Source organism: Schistocerca serialis, chromosome 4 (genome assembly GCF_023864345.2).
Source record: "Schistocerca serialis cubense isolate TAMUIC-IGC-003099 chromosome 4, iqSchSeri2.2, whole genome shotgun sequence".
Lineage (NCBI taxonomy): Eukaryota > Metazoa > Arthropoda > Insecta > Orthoptera > Acrididae > Schistocerca > Schistocerca serialis.
The window spans coordinates 765,973,761-765,996,548 of NC_064641.1; the positions used below are offsets into that span (position 1 = coordinate 765,973,761).

The window sequence follows — 22,788 nt, forward strand, 5'->3', positions numbered from 1 at the left end:
TAGTGCAGTTGAGGAAGCTGTTAGACCTCTTCCTAGTGATGCTGCATGAGAAATAAGACATGAAACTTGTTGTGCACTCATGAAAGCTCCACCTCAAAAGAGCTACATTTCTGCCATGGGAAGAGCCGCACTACGAAAACTATGATAAGATCCTTACACGGAGGTCTTACCAGTGGATAAGGGAAATGCCTCCTTGCTGTTGCCATGTGAGGTCTATGAACGGAAGATTTGTAACTTGGTGAATGAAACAATGTATTGGAAGATTGACATAGACCCCACAGGGAAAGTGGAAAGGAAAACATCAGCTCTGCTCAATTCTTCTTCTGTTCCATAAGAAGTGACCAAAATATTTAATACCTCATAGTTCTGTGCTACCCAGGTTATACGGTCTTCTGAAGATTCATAGAAAAGAGGTTCCATTATGGCTGATCATCATTAATATCGATGCCCCCATGTATAATTTGCCGATACAATTCACGTCTCTACTGAGATCTTTTGTGGAGAAGTGCGCACATTGTGTTCACAGCTCTGCAGACTTTAGCAACAGACTGAAGTCACTCCAACTCAGTGAAACTGACTTAAAAGTGAGCTTCAGTGTCTTCTCATTTTCAATAAGGTTCATCTTATTGACTTTGTCACTCTTCAGCAAGAAGTTCACGGCCGATGTAACAACACTTTCATCATGTCCTTTCCTCGACATACTTTCTATTTAGCAAAGAATATTTTGAGCCGACTGATGATGTTGCCGTGGGCTGTCCTCTCACCCCTCTGGTAACAAACTTTATGGAAAACTTTGAGGAATCGGCACTTAATTCAGCAGAACTTAAACCAAGAGTCTTCTGGCGATATGTAGGTGACACTTTTGAGGTGTGACCCCATGGTGAAGAAAAACTCTCACACTTCTTGCGACAGCTGTATTCAAACCACAAGGACACCCAGTTTTGATGCAAATAGAGGAGGATGGTTGCTTACTGTTTTTGGACATTCTGGTTCTTGGAGAGTGGGTAGGTCACTAGAGCATTCTGTCTACCATAAGCACACACATATGGACCTCTATCTGCAAGCATCGACCTGCCATCACCTTTCGCTAACTACTGGTTCATGTTGTTTCTGATGGAGGGAGCATTACAAAGGAGCTAGAACACTACAGTTGGTGTTCAAAGGTAATGGTTACTCTCCACATCAGATTAGTACAGCACTAAGGAGGAAGAAACGTGACCACCACCAACATCAAGAAGATAAGCAGCTGTTAAAGTCCAGAGTGTTCCTTTCAGACGTCGGCAACCTCTTGTCTAAAGTAGGCAATACCTTATGTTTGTTTTTGGCAACACGAGCGTGCATTCAGACAGAGGGTAGACATGTAGTTTCACCTTTACACATGCGCCTGCACATGACAGATGGAACAGTATTTGCAGTGGGCGCGGATTTCGATAGAGGACGCACATGTAACAGGCGCCAATGTGCATTTATTTCTGTGCCAATTTTTGCTGTAACACCCAACATCGTGAACCATCAGCCTCCATTGACAGACACTCACCTGAAGATGGCTGGACAGTTGCCAGCTGAAATATTGTGGCAAGAAGTCAATATGATCTGGCAACAATCCCAAAACCTCATAGAACATTCAGTATGCTGGGAAAACTTCCAAGAATCACTTGGCTATGGATATTTGTGAAATCTGAACACTAATATTGGAAAACCCTGGGCCACTCGTGCAAATGAAATGGGTGAAAACAGACAGACAGACACACACAGACACAGAGAGAGAGAGAGAGAGAGAGAGAGAGAGAGAGAGAGAGAGAGAGAATATGAATGACAACAGCTGTGTCTGCCATAGACCATGTCAGTACTACGAGCTGTATTCCTCTGCCTGTTACTGTGTGCTATAACTGTGATTATTTTATTCTTTTCTTGTCACGTTTTGATGTTTTCACTATCTTTGTGTCACTTTTTACTTCTTTGTATAAATTTCTTCTGGTGCTGTCATTTCATTACGGAGCTCCCTTTTGTATTACCCCACTGTATTGTTCTGGAACTGAGATCTATCCAAATTTACTGATGAATTGGTCATCATTGGTATGATTTCCTCTAACTTTTTCCTCTCTCCCTCTCTGTGATTCTGAAGGCTTTCTGCTTCTGAAAAATATTGTTGGTATTTGTTTCTCTTAGCACTTTAAAATATTTATTTTTATGTTATTGAGTATATGTCATGTCTTATATGGAAGAGGTAGAACTTAATTTTTTATTGTTCTTTTTGTATTGTCAGGTGGATGCAGCACTGGGGGCAGAGGAAATGGTGCAACAGCTTGTAGATGCAAAGATGAATCTCGAAGAAAAGGTAAAGGAACTACAGGAAGCAGTTGCTGACTTGGAAGAGTTACAGGACATGAATGAACAATTGCAAGAAAACAGCAGGGAAGTGGAAGTAGAACTGAGAGAAGAACTGGACTTAGCTCGTGCTGCAACTCGAGAGGTTTGTTCATATTAACAGAAATTAAACATTTAATTTCAAACATGAAAATTTAAGCCGGAACAAATGCTGTTTGTCTAAAATTTGCAGATCTGTCAAGCACAGAAACAATGCAGTATTTTTACTGGCGAGTAAACACAAAATATTGCTATTAATGTGTGTCTTATAATACGTAAGATGGCTTAAACTGTTGCTCTACACTTGGTGTCACAATATGTAAACATAGATTATTGATTGTCTTGAAATCCTCTGTATGTTTAGAAGATAAGATCTGGAATTAATATGTACTATTACATAATTTCATTTTTGAAATCACTGTTATTCATTCTTACAAGCTAGGTACTCGCATTCTGTATACCAGTAAAAGCATCATTATAATAGTATTACTTCTTTGAATTTCAGGCCATTCGAGAAAAAGAGGCTGCATTTGAAACAATTGCTGATCGTGAACAAACAATAATTAAATTCAGGGAACTTGTAAAACGACAGCATGAACAGTGCATGGAATTACAACAAAGACTGGAACGTGAATCCAGCAAACCTGTAACAGCAATGCCTGAAATTCTTGACTTTAAGGTATGGAAACTAATTTTATTCTATTTCAAAAGCCTCCTGTAAGCACGTCATAATGGTTCTCCAATTTCTGTTTTCTTTCTATAAAAAATAATAAATTTCTGATCTGCATCATCTGCCACATGTTTGTAGAACTGTACCACTTCATACTGTCTGTCAGGACTGCTTTGGAAAAGTGAGGTAAATGTAGGAATTTCTATGTGAAATGCATGTGCAGTGTTTAACTGCTGCTGTGAACAATTTTCCAGAGACTTAATTTTTTTTTAATTTTACATCTTGCTCTTTGAAATGCATACTTAGAACAGCAGTGCTGATGAAAGCCATTTCTGAACCTGTTCAGTTCTAGGGCAGGTAGACGTGCTGCCAGTCATGGACTATTGAAAGTAGTCCAAAATTCTTGTGGAAACTTTTAAATGTGTTTGCTTTTCCACACTTACAAATGAAAACAAGAACCTAAATGAATATAAGGCAGTCTACAGTATACACATAACAGTCATTTTGTTTAACTTATCAGAAAGGACAGTGCTAATGAGTTTAAAATAACTGAGTATCATGATAATTTAATGTGTGAGGAGGAGATATCAGTGCTGGTACTAATCTTCCTCATGGCGACAGAATAAACTCTTTAAAAGATAATCACCAGAAAACCAGTTCCAGGAACTACTGCAAAATCTTTGGGAAACAACAGCGGCAGTGGCAACAGCAGCAGCAATGACAACAACAACAACAACAACAACAGTAGTATGAGCCTTTTAATCTGATACTGAAAAATGAAGATGGAAGAATGGCACACACTAACAAGGAAAATGCTGAAAATGTGGCAAAAGCATGTAATAAACTTCTGAATTGCAAAGAACCAGAAGGACTCTCATAAATCATAATGAATACACCAATAGAGACAAAACCTAACAAATTAGATCTTCCAACTTTCCAAGAAGTAGAAAAAGCACTTGAAGAACAAAAAAGTTATAATACATTTAGAGAAGATTTGGTTTTTGTTGAAGTGTCGAAATGTTCAAGTGACACAGTCAAGACCTTACACATGGCTCTAACAAAACTTCTCCAAACATTGGATCACAGTCATCATCATCCATTACACAAGAAGGGGGACAAGCAGTCTGGACAACTACAGGGGAATCTTTCTGTTAGACTTAAGTACAAGACTTTTTCCCAGACCCTACTGGGAAGAATTGACGAACAACTACAGGGCTATTACAAATGATTGAAGCGATTTCATAAATTCACTGTAGCTCCATTCATTGACATATGGTCACGACACACTACAGATACTTAGAAAAACTCATAAAGTTTTGTTCGGCTGAAGCCGCACTTCATGTTTCTGCCGCCAGAGCGCTCGAGAGCGCAGTGAGACAAAATGGCGATAGGAGCCGAGAAAGCGTATGTCGTGCTTGAAATGCACTCACATCAGTCAGTCATAACAGTGCAATGGCACTTCACACACACACACACACACACACACACACACACACACACACACACACACACACACACACACACACACACACACAATGCGACTTGCACACACGTCTGCAGTGACAGAGAGCTGAAGCTTTATTGTACCTTTTGTATCAGGGTTTCTCAAAATTTTAGTATTTATATTACCTGTCTCAATTTGGGTTGATTTATAAATAATTTATAGTTAATGTATCATAATCATTATTAAACCTGATTCACACGATTGACATATGGTTTCCGCCTAGCAACATGGGCATTGTAAATGGCACTACTTATCGTTGTTCACATATCTCGGTGTCTGACATCATATCTCCTGAACTGCTGTCTCACAATGATGTAATTTTACAGGTATACTCAGTGATATATGTCGATACCATTTGCCAGTGGTATATGTTGGTATTGTCTGGAAACTGTTACAAATAGAGTGGGTAATAAAGAAGTAATAATTTAAAACATCATGCATGATGCTGACATTTGACTGTATGAACAGCAAGAATGTAGTAGGCAGTTAACTTCTTTCCTTTGATCATTTTGTGGAGGGTGTCAGGGACAAAAAGATTTGTTAAGTTTAGAAATTAAATATGAAATTTATTGGAATGTAGTCCAGGTGTTTGTGCACTGTCAGTTACACTGCCTTGAAACAAAGTAAGTTTCTAACAGTAACGTCAGATTACACTTGTTTGTTGAGTAGATTATGATGACATTTTAAATTTTCAAATTTGGTCATTAATCATGTGAGATAATGAATACCACATTTAGGTTACCTCTGGAAGCTAATATATAGACAACCTGCAACTGGTACTAGGTTCTGGGATAGCAGTTTAGTATACAGATTTTGGCCACTGTTTCAAGTGGGTGAAACATTGTGTACAAAACATGATGATGTGGCCACAAAGCTGGAAAATTTGTAAGGAAGATGAGACTGTATGTAGAAGCTTACACTCACACATATGTTGCTGTGTCTAAAAATGATTTTCGGAGTAGAAATATTAGAATTTATGTTCTCAATGGTAGCTACTGCTTCTTAAGTGACAATACCTTAATAAAATGTGACTATTTCGCCCTCCCCTATGCTATCTCTGCTATCTTCCAATACTGACAGGCACTGCACTTGGGATATCGCCACATTTTGACAAACCTTCAGAGTCTGCTGCAGTTAATTTTCATTGTATATGAATGACGCAATAGCCTGTTGCTATTTTGGTGATGACGAGGCCAATGGACAACATTATAGTGTGCTGAGCTACTTTCCTGTCCAGTGATACGATTGGTTGATTGTGCTGTGCTGTGGTGGTCAGACTGGGTGAATCTGAGATGCCTGTAGTCCAACTTCAAATTTGCTGAACATGTGCAGATTGAAAGCTACTGTTAGTCAATGCAGTCTTGGTTAACCAAGACTGCTAATTGAGTGTGTTGAAATTCCAAATCATCTGGTGCACACTCATTTGGTTTTATCTGATCAGTCATGATTTAGCAGCTGCTTTCTCCTGAGATTTGCCCAGTCTCCTCAGCTGCTTATCTTACCTTCTCATACTGTTTGTTCCACACTGCTTTATATTCATAATTGATTGATTAGTATGCACCATCCCTGTTGTTACACCATCCCTGTATGATTTGTAATTTGTTGGTTGTGTACTGTTTCTTTCAGTATACGTTTTGTGTCACTGTGTCCCCACTGCAAAGCTTAACCCTACACACTCTTCTGTCTAGGTCTCTTAGTATCATATTCTTGTATAAGTAACTACTGTGTTTAACATGTGTACATATTAGAAGTCTATAAGTTTTCGTGAAAGCTATGAGCTGCTGAGGACCAAAGTGGTGTAAGTAAAAAACATTTTAGCTTTTGAGCTGTAAAACTCTGTTTACTCACAGTGCACAGAAAATTGTTGTGGAGAAGTGGTATGGCAGTAACTGCCACTGGAGCCACTTGGGAGCTCCAAATGCATTCTTCCTTTCATGCCAGAGTGAAGCTAATGTGTGGGAATAGTGGTATAAGACAAGTGTCAAGGCCACGTGGTCTTGTTTTGTTTTTATTTACACTCAAGTCAAAAAGGCATCTTAACAGCACTAGTATGTATTAGCATTGTTTCCTTTCTTTAGATTTCTAATATCCAGATATTATTAAAGCAGAAATTATCTTTATAGGGAAGTTTGCACTCAGTGTCAAAGTCTAGGTTAAAGCGTGCACGAATCAAACAGTGATGTCCCACATTAAATACATAAACCACAAAACTCACCCCTCTCAACAATGCTGTGCAACCTGTCACTCAGGCAGAAAGGAAAGACATGATGACATTCCTCCTGTACATCCCTCTGGTGCACCACACTTTCTTCAACCAGTTGACAACTGCAAGTTCGGCTCAGGAATTTGACCTGGACATGGTGATCCTTTGGCAGAGGAAGATGATGTGGACAGTGAAATCAGTAAAGAGGCATGCTCCATTATAAAGCCTCTTGAAATAACAGAATGACAATAATTACATTTTGAGAAATTTAGACATTTAGAAACAACAAGTTAGTAATAACCCATACATGAATGCACTGCTGTACTATTAGACAGTTTCATTAGATAGCATTCTAGTAATTAACAACAGTAATGAATTATTTTAACCCCATTTGTGAGAGAAAAGTGCATAATGGGAGCAATAATCATTGACTCAAATTTACTGTATAAATTTATGTTTATGGTTTGTAAATAAATTGCAACTATGGAGATTAAAAGACAGCATATTCCTTCTCAAGTATTCAACTTCAGCAAAACCTCTATAAGAAAGGTGGTAAAACTCTATACCACTGTGCCTTACACTATGGGTAAATTTCTGAAGGGCAAAGTGGTACTCCAACTTTTAGGGACTATAAAAAGGAATTTAAGGTACAAATAACTAAGATGTCTGTAGTAAATATAATTATAATATTTCATTTGTACATTTCATCAAATGAATCATGAATTATTGTAAAGCATGAATTTACATTAAACAAGATGCAAAACATTTCATTCCTCATAAGTGGTAAAAATGGAGTTCTACCACTTTGGCTCTCAGCAGTTCATGTGTGTTAATTGTTTGTAATTATCTTATTCCCGACATTCAAATCTGTTGTGAAATTGGTAACATGATGGTAGCTAAAAGTGCACTTTAGTTCCAGCACTGTTTCTAATATGCAGTCTGATTAGTTCTATCTGTCAGTTTTGTATAATGTTTAACTTACAATTTTTTGTTTACTGCTTAATTATAGTTTGTTTCCAAGGTTAATGCCACTGAGAAAGTTTTCCGTTATCAATTATAGTTTATATTTGCTGGAATGGTTTACCTGTGTAAAAGAAGATATAGAGAAGATCCAACGGAGAGCAGCGCGCTTCGTTACAGGATCATTTAGTAATCGCGAAAGTGCTACGGAGATGATAGATAAACTCCAGTGGAAGACTCTGCAGGAGAGACGCTCAGTAGCTCGGTACGGGCTTTTGTCAAAGTTTCGAGAACATACCTTCACCGAAGAGTCAAGCAGTATATTGCTCCCTCCTACGTATATCTCGCGAAGAGACCATGAGGATAAAATCAGAGAGATTAGAGCCCACACAGAGGCATACCGACAATCCTTCTTTCCACGAACAATACGAGACTGGAATAGAAGGGAGAACCGATAGAGGTACTCAAGGTACCCTCTGCCACACACTGTCAGGTGGCTTGCGGAGTATGGATGTAGATGTAGATGCACTATTTTTTTGACAACAATCATTTATTGTCTGATTAAAAAGAGTCACGTTCCTCCCAGCCTGCTCCTTTGACAGTCTGATTATCAGTTGTGCTACATATGATATTAATTGGCTTCCCATTTAACTTCGAGGTGGGTGGGTCCCTGTTCTTGACATTCTCATAAAAAGAAAAAGAAAAAAAATACTTGAGGTGGTCTTTGGGAAACAAATCTGGGACCTCCGTGTCAGTAGTCCGTGGTGCTAATTGCTAGACTGTAGAGTCTAATAACCTTGTTAGCCAAAAGTGATAAACATCAAAACAAACATTTGCAGTTCATTTTTTACTCATTATTTAATATGAGAATGTTCTTCCCTTTAATTACAGAGTAATTATCGATTTCCAGACACTGACAGGTATTGGTTACAAAGAGAGGAAACCATATATCTTTTTCCATTAAGTTTTGTGAAATGTATAATCCTGCCAAGTCATTAAAGTTTTATGTCACTAGGATGTTTTAATTTATACCAGAAAAGACAATTACATTTGCATCATTTATTTTTTTGTTATTTTCTGATGGTTTTGTTCACAGAAAATGTTTACAGAGACAAAAGCTCATACGAAAGCAATTGATCTGGAACTTCGGCAGATGGATGTTCAACAGTCAAGTCAGCATGTCAAATATCTCGCTGCATACATGCCCGATACATTCATGAATCGAGGAGGTAATATGAGTAAAGGGTCTATACATATTTATACAACTAAAAATGTTAGATACATAAGAAGAAAAATTAAATGAAAACATTGCCATTTGCTGTTACAGCATTTACACATACTAACAACATTTCACCCAGAGAAGTATAAGCTATATATTTTAACTCCTGCTCCTACTATGAATAGAATGGAAAGAAATATTAATGTATCATACCAAAATACAGCCAAATATGGGACAATAAGTTGTAGAGTACAGATGTACACATACTTAGTGGTTCAGTAAGTCACCTCTTCCCAGCATTGCACTTTCTATTTAGAATCTAAGAGCTAGGGTCTGTTCTGCATTATTGTATTTAATGTAATGCAGGATAAGATTTTTCTCACACAATTCAGAATTTTATACAAGGAAATAGTGTAATTTGTATGTTTTACATTTTGAGTAATAAAGTAGAAGAGCTTCTTGTCTGTTTGGAAAATTTATAGAGCTCGGAAAACATCTTGTGCCTGTCTGAACACCATGTAACCCCAGGGTTAGATAAACAACATGAATAAGATTACAGTGTGATTGGATGGATAAAACACTCACTCACCAAGCAGCAACAGCAGAACACACACACACACATACACACACACACACACACACACACACACACACAAAGAAAAGGTTATAATTAGGCAAGCTTTTGGAGTCAGTGGCTCCTCCTTCAGGCAGAATGGGTGCAGGGAAAGGAAGAGGGCTGAAGGAAAAGGACTGGAGAGGTCTAGAAAAGGGGATAGATTTCGAAAGGTTGCCAAGAAACAAAGGTTAGGGGAGACTTACCTAGTGGGATGAGAAGGAAAGACTGATTGTTGGGGACTGTGCCAGACAAGATTTGAAAACCTGAGAGTGTAAAGGTGCATCTTACCTCTTCCACCTTTAAGCTCTCAGATTTTCAAATCTCATTTGGCCCAGTCCACAACAATCAGTCTTTCCTTCTCATCCCATCCAGTAAGTGTCCTCTGACCTGCAGTTCTGGGTGACTTTTCCAAAATCTACCCTATTTCTGAGACCTCTCCAGTGCTTTACCGTCTTCCTTTCTCTTCAGCCCTCCTGCCTGAAGAAGAAGCCACTGGCTCTGAAAGCTTGCCTAATTATAACCTTCTTTTATGTCTGTGTTCTGCTGCCACTTGGTGAGTAGATTTTTTTATCTATCAAATTACATTATATTGTCAAACAGATTTTTTTGTTATTATGTAAAAGATTGCACTATTGCAGTTAACTCATGCAGAAACAACATGGGAGGAGGAGGAGGAGGAGGAGGAGGAGTAGTAGTTACATATATTAAGACAGAACACAAATTCAAAAACATTGAGACAAGGAGATTTTGTTGTGATCAGCGCACAGAAGTATGTGCTTGTGAATAAATGCTCAAAAATAGTCCACTCTTAATAGAAACTGCATACAGATCCACACTGGGAAACTTTCAGCTATTCATGAGGAATGTGGATTCCTTACTGTGCTATCTGTCAGGCAGCAGCAAGCAGTCTACTGTGACATCACTGTAGATATTCTAAGGGATTCTGATAGGAAAAATGATCTGGAAATCTTATATGGATCCTACAATTTGATCTCAGTAATTATCTTTCCAACATGGGTGGATAAAGATAGTAGGGCCCTAATTGATAATATTTTCTTTGCTGGAGCTCAAACCTAGAAAATAACTGTGTACCCAGTAACAAATGCTCTCTCTGGTCATGATACACAGTTAGGTAAATAATGCAGCACCTTACAGTATAGATACTCCTAAGTGGAAATCAGTTGGAAAAATTAATGACTCCAGGACAAATGTTTCTAAGAATAGTTTATGGGGGATGACATAGGGTGTAATTTATGATGAACCAAATGCTAACATAAAAGTTAATCTAGCCCATGATAAATTCATATCATGATTTGAAAATAGCTTTCTGCGTAAGCTCATCAGAAATGACACTAAGCAGCCATGTAAAAAAAGAAAGACCCATGGATCAGTAGAGGGATTAAAGTATCAGTAAAGAAAATGAAGATGTATCTTTTGGCAAGAAAAAGTAGGGATCCTCCAGTAGTTGCACACTGCAAAAAGTACTCAAAATTACTAAGAAAGGGTATTAAAAAGTCAAAGAATGTGCATATAATGTCAGAAATCAGTGTTTCAGACATAATACTTAAGGCTATATGGAATGTAGTGAAACAAGAGATGGGGCAGCCAGCCACAGAATGAGACTTAATCACTATTGAATTGTATGGAAGGTCTATAAACAATGAGTTACAGATAGCAAATGCGTTTAATAATCTTTTCTTAAATGTAGTAGAAAGCATAGGGACAGACAGTTAAAGAACAAAATCACAGCAGTGTGTTGCAAATGTAACTTTCATAAAACTCTGTCATTGTGAATATATCACCAACTTCTTCTGAAATTAAGAAAATTATACGTTCTCTTAAAAATAAAAGCTCATCTAGTTTTGATGGTGTTGCCAATACAGTACTAAAATGTGTTCCAATATAAGAAGTCCAGTCTTATCTTAAATATGTAACACATCATTAACTCAAGGCATTTTTCCAGAGAGACTTAAATATGCTGTTGTTAAACCCCTCTATAGGAAAGACAATGAGAGAGATATCAAGAACTACTGATCTGTTTCACTGCTGACATCATCTCCAAAATTTTTGAGATGATGATTTATTCTAGAATAGTCTCTCACCTTAGAAATAATAGTATCCTTATCAAATCACAATTTGGGTTTCAGAATGGTTGCTCCACTGAGAATGCCATTTACACGTTCACTCACTAGGTTTTACAAGCAATAAATAATAAATTAGTGCCAGTTGGTGTTTTCTGTGACCTTTCTAAAGCATTGACTGTGTGAACCATAGTATTCTCCTAGCTAAATTGACATTTTATGGGACTGATGGCATAGCCAAACAATGGATAATGTCATATATACAACCAAAAGAATGCAGAAAATTGTACTTTCTGAATCAAGCAATATAGTCCATGGACAGAATTGTGACTGGGGAGAAGTCATGTATGAGGTTCCCCAAGATTCTGTCTTAGGTCCAGTACTGTTCCTCACATATGTAAATGATCTTCTGTCTAGTACACAACAAGCAGAATTAGTCCTTTTTGCAGATGACACTAGTATTGTAATCAATCCATGCATACATATGGAAACAGAAGGAATGGTAAACAAAGTTCAGAAAAGTATCATTGACTGGTTTTCTGCAAATGGCATCATCCTCTATTTCAAAAGACACAACATATTCAATTCTGCACATCTAGATATACCATACCAATGATAGTGTAATATATGGTGAAGAAATAATAAATAAGGTGGAAACTTCAAAATTCTTAGAGGTCCATATTGATGAGAATTTAAGCTGGAAAAAACACATTTTGGAAGTCTTAAAAAAACTTATTTCAGCCACATTTGCACTTAGGATAGTAGTGAATCTTTGGGAGAGACAAATCAGTAAGTTGACATATTTTGCATATTTCAATTCAATAATGTCAAATGTTCTGGTGTAACCTATCTTTAAGAAAGTCTTCATTGCGCAAAAACGTGTTGTGGGAATAATATGGGTGCTCACCCACGGTCATCTTGTGGGCATCTGTTTAAGGAATTCTGACTACTGCTGCCCAGTATATTTATTTCCTCATGAAGTTTGTTGTAAATAATCCACTACAGTTAAAAGGAGCAATGAGGTACATGTGCAATTACAATACCAGAAGGAAAAATGAAATTTATTACTCCAAATTAAGGTTGTCTTTAGTACAAAATGTTGTGCACATTGCTGCAACAAAAATTTTTGATAACTTAGCCAGTGATGTAACTTGTCTGACAGACAGCAAAATAAAATTTGATAAACTGAGAAATTTTCTCCTTGAAAACTCCCTCTATTCTATAGAAGAATTTCTATTGCTGTAATATGTAAAAGGTGGTGGGTAGGAATTACTAACTCGCTTCTGTATATCATTTTTCTCTTTGGGAGAGGGGGGGAGGGGGTGGAGGAGAGAGAGAGAGAGAGAGAGAGAGAGAGAGAGAGAGAGCGAGAGCGCATTCCTCATGTAAACTGGCCAGGAGTGGCTGGAGGTAGTGGTCATGTGTACATGAGGTATGCTTGCTTGCTTGCTTTGTGTGTGTGTGTGTGTGTGTGTGTCTGTGTCTGTCTGTGTCTGTCTTTGCTATCTGAAGAAGGCTTTACAGCTTTAATGTGGTTAATAAACATGGCCTTTCCATTGTCTAACATTATGTGAAGTTAGGTGAGGGATGGGGATTGGGGCAAAGGAGATGATGTAAATTTAGAGAGAGAACTTCTGTTCTGATGATACTCAGTGTGATGAAGGAACTGGGCTGAAGATTGCAAATCGAGGCTGTTTGTTTGGAGCTTTACTATAGTTTTATTTTGTGCAGACTGATGGGAGTGTTAATATTTTGGATGCTTCATTTTTATTGTATTAGATCTGGCCAGAAGCTACATCACTGAAATCTTTGTGCTGAAACTAGTGCACCATCACTTGCTATTTGGCTGAAACATGCCTGAATTCAGAATGAAGTTTGGTGCCCAACCAGCCTTTTCTTCTTAGCACTCTTAGATACACTCCAGAATAACACACTCCATCACCTTTGCTATTTTTAATTGGAGAATTTTGGTATCCAGCATAATTATTCATGTTTTTGCAGGTTTGCATCAATGATTGTTTTTATTCTTGCTGTGGTTCTGTTGCCTCATTATTGTTCATATTACCAAAATATTTCACTAAGGATCATTGAATGTTTAATCATGACTTGGCTTGCGTCATTGTTCCATCAGCGTGCCTGTAAACAACAGATAACAGTGACAGTAGTTATTTTATTGTTACGTTTTGTGGACAGAGTATCGCCTGTGTAGGTAATATGTTTTGATTTCATATTAAATGGAGCAGCACACCATTCACATGGATTTCTTGCACATATCAAAATGTAGGCTTTTCAGTTGTCATCTTAAGTCAAGAAGGTGAATGAATATTAACAAGTAAAATACACTGTTGAAAGATAGTTGGTGGACTTTGTCATTTAACCAAACAGTCATCAAACCATCTTGGGTTAGCAAGGAATGCTAATATTTGAGAACGGACATCTTGTCGAACCATACAGTTAATATGAGGCACTCTTAATTGCGATGTGAGAGTATTCTCTCATTTTTAAATTGATAAATATTTACAATTCTTGATAGCATTTTCCACAAATTACTCACTTAGGTCCTGCACACTACTTTGTTAAATACTCTGTAGAGAATATCTTGGCAGTATTTCTATCACTGAACTGCCTTTGCATCCAAATGTGCTTCATTGAGAACCGTCTTGCTGTCTTAACAACTACTCAGTCGACTGACTGCACATACTAATATTATCATATCAGATTTTGAAAGTTTGATGTGAAGTGCAACTAAGTGTTAGTTAAAAGATATGAAATAAATAGTTTTTTTTACTCGGCTCTTGTTCTTACAACTTATTTTGGCCCAGGTGACATACACGTGCATGATGAACACGGGTTTGAAAAGTGAATATTGCCTCATTTAATTGTGGACACAGCAGGACGTGAAAAAGATATTAACACCATGTGTTAAAAAGACACTTGTTACCATGTAGTTAATGTAGCAGGCGACTAATGTGGACAGCTGAATTGTTTTTATTATATCTTAGAATTCATTTAGTGAATAAATATCATGTTGTTATGCAGAGCAACTTGTGATACCAAGGGATAAATGAAATTACATCCCTTCTCCACATGCAAAGTTAGTTATCTTCTTTTGCTGATACACTGAAGAGTATTAAGAAATATGTAACTATTCTTTACACCAAAGCTCTTTAGTTGTATGCTCCCAGCACTCAGAGTTGTAGTTACTAAAAATACACTGATAATCCAAAGCATTATGACCACTGCCCACTGTGAGGTTGGATGCCGCCTGCTGACATTTCGGGCATGTGACACACTATGAAAAGTATGCCAGCATAACAGAGATACAGATAAGGGCAAAGATACAGGCTATAAGTAGGGAAATCCACTGAGATAAGCAATTTTGTCAGAGGGCAGATTATTATTACACAAAGCCTGTGAACAAGCATTTCAAAAATGGCAAAGCTGGTTGAATGTTCACATACTAGTGTTAAGAACATCTACATAAAGGAGTATGAGTACAGTGAAACTACCACTAGGCGCCAAATGGTTGGGCATCCATGACATTTCACAGGACATGGGGTTTGGAGGTGTGTCTGCTCTGTAAAGTAGGATAGATGGTGATGTGTGGCATTGCTGCCAGAAAAGCACAATGGTGGTGCATGCACAAGTGTTTTGGAGCACAGCGTTCGTTGAACATTGTTGAATATGGAGCTCCAAGCAGACCCCTACATGTTCACATGCTGACCCAACATCGTCAATTAAGGTGCAATGGGTATGGGACCATCAGGATTCGACCGTCGACTCTTCAGATTAACTACATATTTGCTACAGTAGGTCAATGTTCGTCTCCACAAAAGCTGTTATTGAAGTGAACAATGGCTGGAGACACGCAGTGCGCCATGGATGCAGGTTGGAGGGAGAAGTATTATGCTACTGGAGACCTCCTGTGGTTGCATGGGACCTGTGGTAGTAAGAGAAGAAAAACTGACAGCCACGAACCACCTGTGTCCTTTCACGTTTGTCGTCTGCCCCGACGGTGATGTTATCTTTCAGCGGTATAATTGTCCATGTCTCAGAGCTGGAACTATGCTGCAGTGACTTGAGGAGCATTATAGTGAACACACATTAATATCTCGGCGACCAAATTTGCCTGATGTAAATCGTATGGAACCTATCTGTGTTGCTATCAGGTGCCATAACTGCGTATGCAAATCAGCAGCCCATTATTTACATGACCTGTGCATAGACATCTAATGCCACGTACCTCTAAAAACCCACTATCAAACTGTCAGGACCATGATATGCAGAATCAATGACGTATTTCTTTCCAAAGATGGACAAACAAGCTATTAAGCAGGTGGTCATAACATTTTGGCTCATCAGTGTAAATTGCTGTTGACTCCTGTACACACATACTGAAGTAATTAAATCATAGTGTGGAAAGCAGAATAACTGTTGCTTCAAAACATTGATGTGATGTTTCCCCCATAGGTGATCATGATGCAGTTTTAGTGCTACTGCTTGTCCCACGTATGCTTTGGAAGGCAGATATATTACTATCTCAAGTTCGTGACAAATTTCCAAATGTGGAAAAGATTGATCGAGCAGCTATCCTAAAAGGTCACACTGTTGAACAGTTTTCCTTCAAATCAAGATTCAGCCACTTCGTGCATTCACTCCAGGTATTTCTTTCCACATGCAGTTACAAAATTCTGTAATTACATTACATTTCCTAAATGTTGATCACTTTTATTTAAGTTTAAGATCTAATAATTTTTGCAGATGATACTTCATCAGTTCACATACAGTCTCAATGCTTGCTCTCCAGAAACATTCCTGAAAGTAGGAACAGCATATCCTGAAATGGCTGCACAAGAAAAAGCAGTAGATGCATTTGTTGATCTCTTACGCCGAGATCAGGTAATGTTGATAAGAGAGAAAAAAAGCATTTTAAAGTGTAGTTTCCAGTCTACATACATAATTATGGCAATTCTTCCAGTTATAGTACCAGATCATAGTTAGCTTATACTTAATGCATTGCCAACTTGATAACAAAAAAATATTTATTTTGTATTTGTAAATAGTGCTTGGTTTTGGAGTGTGAATGTATGTGTAAGCCCATTAATCTTTGAATGTCTGTTCTTATACAGTTAGATGAAAATGTCATGCTTGATGCTCTTGAGAAATGTGTAACATTCTTCAGCACAATGTTCCCTGTGCTCTTGGGGGATGAGATGAAAAGTAACCAGACAAATCTCCTAGCCGATGCTGGCAAAGCCTTATCAAGTGCCTGTGATGCAATTCTGACAGATGCCACTTCAATAAAAACTCTTATGGAGGTAAAATGCCCTTAAACTTTCATGTTGGCATTTATCAGTAATATAGGTTTCTTTTTATCTTATCTTTATTAAGTAGATTGGATCTAGTCAAATGAAATGTTGAGTAATAAGCAGTGTTGATGCAGGTAAGACTGCCAATATAGGACTTCAGAATAATTCCTTATTTCTTAAATGTTTTTAATTGTTTTTTTATATAGAGTGGACAAGAAACAGGAGAAATGAATCTTTTGTTGCAACACCTGATTTCAACATCTGAGAATGTGCTGCAACTTTTGAAACAGATTAGACGACGCTTACCACAGGATCATGCTTTGTCAAAACTAGGCTTCTCAGATGAAATTGCTGTTACTCTCATGCACTGTTGTCAGCACGCAACGCGTATCTGCAAGGTTTTGCAGCAGGTGCTGAAGGGTGCAATTCAGCAAATAGCCATCAGTGGAGGTAATGCTCTGTTCCAAACTAACATTATACTGTGTGTGTTTTAAAATTTTGATGCATACTGCAGACATATCAGGAAAGCTTATTTCATAGTTACAATAGTTTACAATGACTATTAACTTCATTAACACTATGTTCAGTGAATGACGACTCAGCTGTCCTGTCACTTATAGTACAGCCACTTGTTTGAATATAATCTAAAAAAATATGTAGTACTGAAAAAACTTTCTCTTGCTTATTTATATTTTCTTTACAATATAAGTATGTGACTATAGTAATAAAGTTGATGTTGATACTATAAATTACAATGAAGTGATTTAACTCTGTGAATAGCAGTGTTTTGGCATGTATTCATTAATAGATTTTTCCCTGAATTAAATGACAGAACTTTGTTATTGATTCACCTGTGGATTCTTGGTTAAACATTGTATATTATATTAATGGAAATGAAACACCTGCCTTGTTTCATGAACTTTGTTATTGCTGTACGATCTAGGTTTTGAATTTTAAACCCATTTTTAGTGCATAACTGATCCCAGAGATGAGAACCAAGCAAAGATAAACATGCCAACTGTTTTAAAATATTGATTCTTGACGTATACTGCAGAAGTTCTGACAACTTTGACAGAAACTGCGCAAGTGGGAATTCTCCTTGCAATATATTCTAGGTTCTCATAACCCTCCTGGCCTCAATCTTCATTAGTCATTGTCCTTAACCATCTAGCCCCTTCCCTGTTCTGATACCAACATTACATATCCCTCTATCCCACCATCGTACCCAGTCTTTTACTTCTCTCCTTTCCCATCCCCCCCCCCCCCCCTCCTCCCATCCTCTCTCTCTCCATCTAATCTCCCAATTGCACCAAGCTGCCCTGCACTCTCTCCACCTCGTCCCTGCACACTTTCACTAGCAGCACTTCACTGTCCCCCACCACCATCCTGCTATCCCTCTCCCTCCCCACCCCAGCCTTCTCCTTACCCCCACTCTGCTGCCTCTCTCATCATGCGTAGCTGCTCATAGTCTGGCTTCAGCCGACAGAGACTGTGTGTGTGTGTGTGTGTGTGTGTGTGTGTGTGTGCATGAGGCCTTGTTGGCTGAAAGTTCATTTTGTGACAGTCTTTTTGTTGGGCCTATCTGTGACCCACCATCTCCGCTGTATGGTGAGTAGCAGCCATCCTTTTCATGATATTGTTACATTCAATCCTGGATTTTCCATTATTTAAACCATGTTATTTCCTTTTCGGTATATTTATATTGTTCACTGACAGTATTATGAGCATGATAGATTGCTATTTTGCTATTCACCCTATACAGATAATACTGAGTCACAGACAGGTGCAACTAAAAGACTGCTAAACATGTGAATGTTGGGCCGAAATGCCTTCTTCGAAACCAGCAAGATGGGAGAAACAATCAGGGTGGTGGAGGTAAGCAGGAGGCTGGTGTGGGAAGGGAGAGGGTTGGCAAGGTAAGAGTGGGGCAGTAAAGCCCTTCTTGTAGTAGCATGCAGGGCCATGGTGGAGACAGGAAAGGGCAGCTAGGTGCAGTTGAGGTTAGGCAAAGGGAGGAGGTGGAGGGGAAAGGGAGCAGTAAGGGAGAGAAGTAGAGGAGGGGAAGGAAAACTGTGGGTATATTGGTGGAATGGAAGGCTGTGTAGTGCTTGAATAGAAGCAGGGAAAGAGGTAGGTGGGTGAAGGCAGGGACTAACGAAAGTTGAGGCCAGGAGGGTTACAAGAAAGTAGGATCTATTACAGGGAGAATTCACAACTGCGCAATTCAGAAAAGTTGGTGGTGTAGGTAGGATCCAGATCGTGCAGGCTGTGAAACTGCCATTGAAGTGAAGATTGCTGTGTTGGGCAGCGTGCTCAGCAACTGGATAGTCCAGCTGTGTATTGGCTACAGTTTCTCAGTGGCCATTCATGCAGACAGACAGCTTGTTGCTTGTCAGGGCCATGTAGAATGCAGCACAGTTATTGCAGCTTAGTTTGTAGATCACATGACTGCTTTCACAGGTAGCCTTGCATTTGATGGGATAGATGATGGTTGTGACTGGACTGGAGTGGGTGGCAGTATCTGTGCCCTTGTGTCGCGTGTTTTACCTGTTTCTTATGATGGGGCCCTGTGGCTTTTTCCTGTGGAAACAGTAGTACAGGTAATAGAACATTTGCATGTGGAAAGAGGGGGCTGGAATCGCTATTTCTATTGTAGAAGAAAGAAAATAAAGAACAAGAATAGGTGTTTTAGGATTGAAGAAATGTAGACGATAAACCCCTAAAACAGATTTCTGTCCCATGTTTTGGATACAAGTAAGATATCATTCACATGAATAATTAATTCTTGTCCAAAGGACAAGTCTCTAAACTGATAAGATTTCCCATCAAATGCACATGCAGTGTTTTTTCATGAATAATCTTACCTGCCAGTATCTGTCCATCAGATCCATTGAGATAAAATACTTCCCTTACTCAAACATGGCTAATGAGTCATCAATACACATAGGTGTTTCTCTCTTCCTGTTTCTGTGTATCAGTTTAACGTCCTTGTATCTCAAAGTGCCTCCCTCCTATTGTTTCCTTAATACTAGTAAAAGTTCATTATATACACTTACACTCCTTTTTATTACCTTATTTTCTACCATTTTGTTTATTTCCTCACTTATGACTGGTGTTATACTTATTGGAATTGCAATGGTTTGCAAAAGAATGGTTCATTACCTTTTATCTTGAACTGACAAATGTGTTCACCAATTATTCCTGATTTATCAGAAAATACATCTATATAGTTCAATAAAATCTTATATAAATAGTGTTGTTGTTTTGTTAGTATACTAGATTCCTTGGCTTTGATCCTTATTTGCTCACTGAATTCAAGCTTTACTACTGCTTCCTCTTTACTTAATACTTATGCAGTAGTCATTATTATCTACTAGGCAGTTTACCGTAAATGGTGCACCATAATTAGTACCTCCATTATTCCAGTGCAATACTCCCATATCAAAATCTGACTTTATACTTTCTAAACCAATCAGTGCCTAATAACATACGTAAATTTACATTTGGCACTACCAACACGGTCTGCGTAAACTTAAAATTACACATTTCTATGTCTTTTCTCGAACTTGAGTTCCTTTCTTTGCTGTTGTTCCTACAATGTGTACTCCTGTCACAGGTAATATAGGGCAAGCATTCTTATTTCTGATGGTCTATAGGAATTCTTGGTACACAAATGAAATTTTGCTTCCCAAATCTATATAAATATCTGCCACTTTTTCCCCATGTGTTTGCTATTATATTGGTTTTGTTTGTTTTTCCTCTGCTACTTTATCCTCTTCTCATTTAGGTATAAATTGAATGAAAGAAATTAATCTTTCAGTACATGGGCCTATGACAGAGTTGTTACCTCCTGAATCCATTTTCAGTCACTGTTATAGGATAATTACTAGTATGTGAACTTCATTTAGAACAAGATACGTTGTGCTTTGTTGTATGCTCATTGGAATATTGCTAGATACAAATACTTGTGAGATATTCTTATCCCTATTACTTTTCTTCTTACAGCATCCATTATTGGTTCTCCTATCTACATAACAGTAGTATATTCTTTCCTCTTACAACACTTTGTTCTATAGTGATACCCTTCAGTGTTCTCTGTATGTTTATTTCCTAGGTTCTGATTGTCTTCAGGATTGAAATCTCCTCTTTCTTTATTTAATGTAACTAAACCACCTGTAAAAATTGCTAACTGATCTACACTAGACTGCCCAATGTACAGCATTTCTTTTCGCACAAAATAATCACCTATCAAGAACCTGAACTAAATCTTTTTTATCTAGTGGGTTTTCCAAATATTTAGATGTAGTTAGTGCCATTCAGTATTAATAATTCTCATCGTAATTTTTCTTGAGTACTAGCTGACCAATATTTTCTCTTAAATTTTTTCCGGAAATGTTCCCATGATTTAAATTCTTCAGAATGGGCTGTTCCCCATCCTGCAGCATCAACTACTAAATGAGCCAGTGCAAAATTTACTTTCTTAGAATCCTCCCATTTCTTGGGCATAGATCTAGAAAGTATTCGTAAAAAATACATTGAATGCATTCACCATCAGGCTTAAATTTCGGAAACCTTATGGACCAATTCAATCCCTTTTGAATTTCCTTCTAACAGCTTAGTAAATAACCCAGGGCTAGATACAGCTGTATTATTTCTAAGTCCCTGCATAGTATCTTCTAATTCCTGGCACAATTTCTGAAGTTCACTCTCATGATCAACCGTATTGTCCACAGGATTAATAGTAGCACTAGTAGTTGCTACTTTCTCTTGCACCCATAGATGCTTCTCCAAATTAGTTACAGTATTTGGATCATTAGCAATTTCAGTAATTCTTCTGTTTAGTTATGATACTTATACTCAGTTTTGTGTATCGGAGATTTGATTGCTTATACAGGATGAGTCACTAACTTGCCACATACTTTGGAAGTATGATAGTAGCTGAAAAGGTTGTGGGACAGCGGAGGCCATGATGTGAACGTCAACTTTGTTTTTAAATGGGATGCTATAGTGTGGTACTTATTTTCTGATAGCAGCTATCGAGATGAATCCAATGATGTATAACAGGTAGGGCCTTTGAATATCAACGTAGGTCAGAAAGGTGGCATGAACATTTACAGAAGGTGTTCGAAGTGATGACCATTGGTATCAATGCAGTGCTGCAATCTTCTTACCGTGGATTGAATGGTATTCCTTATCACTTCGTCACTTATTGAAACACATGCTCTGACAATTCTCTCTCGTATATCATGTGAATAGTAAATATTTGCCAAATACAGTGTATCCCTCTAATGTGCCATTGACATGTAAACACCATTTGACGGTTTGGCAATAAAATACCAATAGGAATGGTAACACCAGTATCGTCGAATCAAGCGAATGTGAATGATGTATCCCTTTGAAGAACAAGTCAATATGCTCCTCATTTATGGAGAATGCCAACGAAATTCAGTGAGAGATAGAGACTTATATGCTGAAAGATATCCTCAATGTACTCACCCTACACAAATAAGGTTGGGGTCAGTTTCATCTTAAAATTGTAATTTATTGTAATCTGATAACACATTTACAACTAAAGCGGCACATAGCCGAACCTTTACAACTATGGGTTTCAATTCTTTCACAGCCGAAGGCCTCCAGTCAAGAAATCTTAAAAATCAACAAGAAAATTTTCGAGATTTTAAAATAAATTACCATAACCTTTCAAGGGCAGAAGGCTGCAATGTTTAAGCTTGAATGGTAATTTTAAGAATAAGGAGGTTCCAAGGCTGAAGGCCCGCAATTAATTTTCCAAAATTTTAAAAAAATATAACCATAAGCCTAAGTTTTAAGTGGCTGAAACCGGACTAAAGGAAAAGACAA

The 22,788-nt window shown here is 37.9% G+C and overlaps 1 protein-coding gene across 4 annotated transcripts in view; it reads left to right on the top strand.

The window, feature by feature from the left end:
- LOC126473313 (dynactin subunit 1) overlaps nt 1–22,788 on the top strand; it is a 158,826-nt gene that overhangs the window by 89,604 nt on the left and 46,434 nt on the right. For all 4 annotated transcript variants that reach the window (XM_050100291.1, XM_050100294.1, XM_050100293.1 and 1 more), the window contains 7 exons: nt 2,267–2,473; nt 2,873–3,046; nt 8,801–8,933; nt 16,091–16,281; nt 16,382–16,519; nt 16,750–16,938; nt 17,136–17,379. In XM_050100291.1, the coding sequence (XP_049956248.1) occupies nt 2,267–2,473; nt 2,873–3,046; nt 8,801–8,933; nt 16,091–16,281; nt 16,382–16,519; nt 16,750–16,938; nt 17,136–17,379 (1,276 nt within the window). The remainder of the gene's footprint in view (nt 1–2,266; nt 2,474–2,872; nt 3,047–8,800; nt 8,934–16,090; nt 16,282–16,381; nt 16,520–16,749; nt 16,939–17,135; nt 17,380–22,788) is intronic.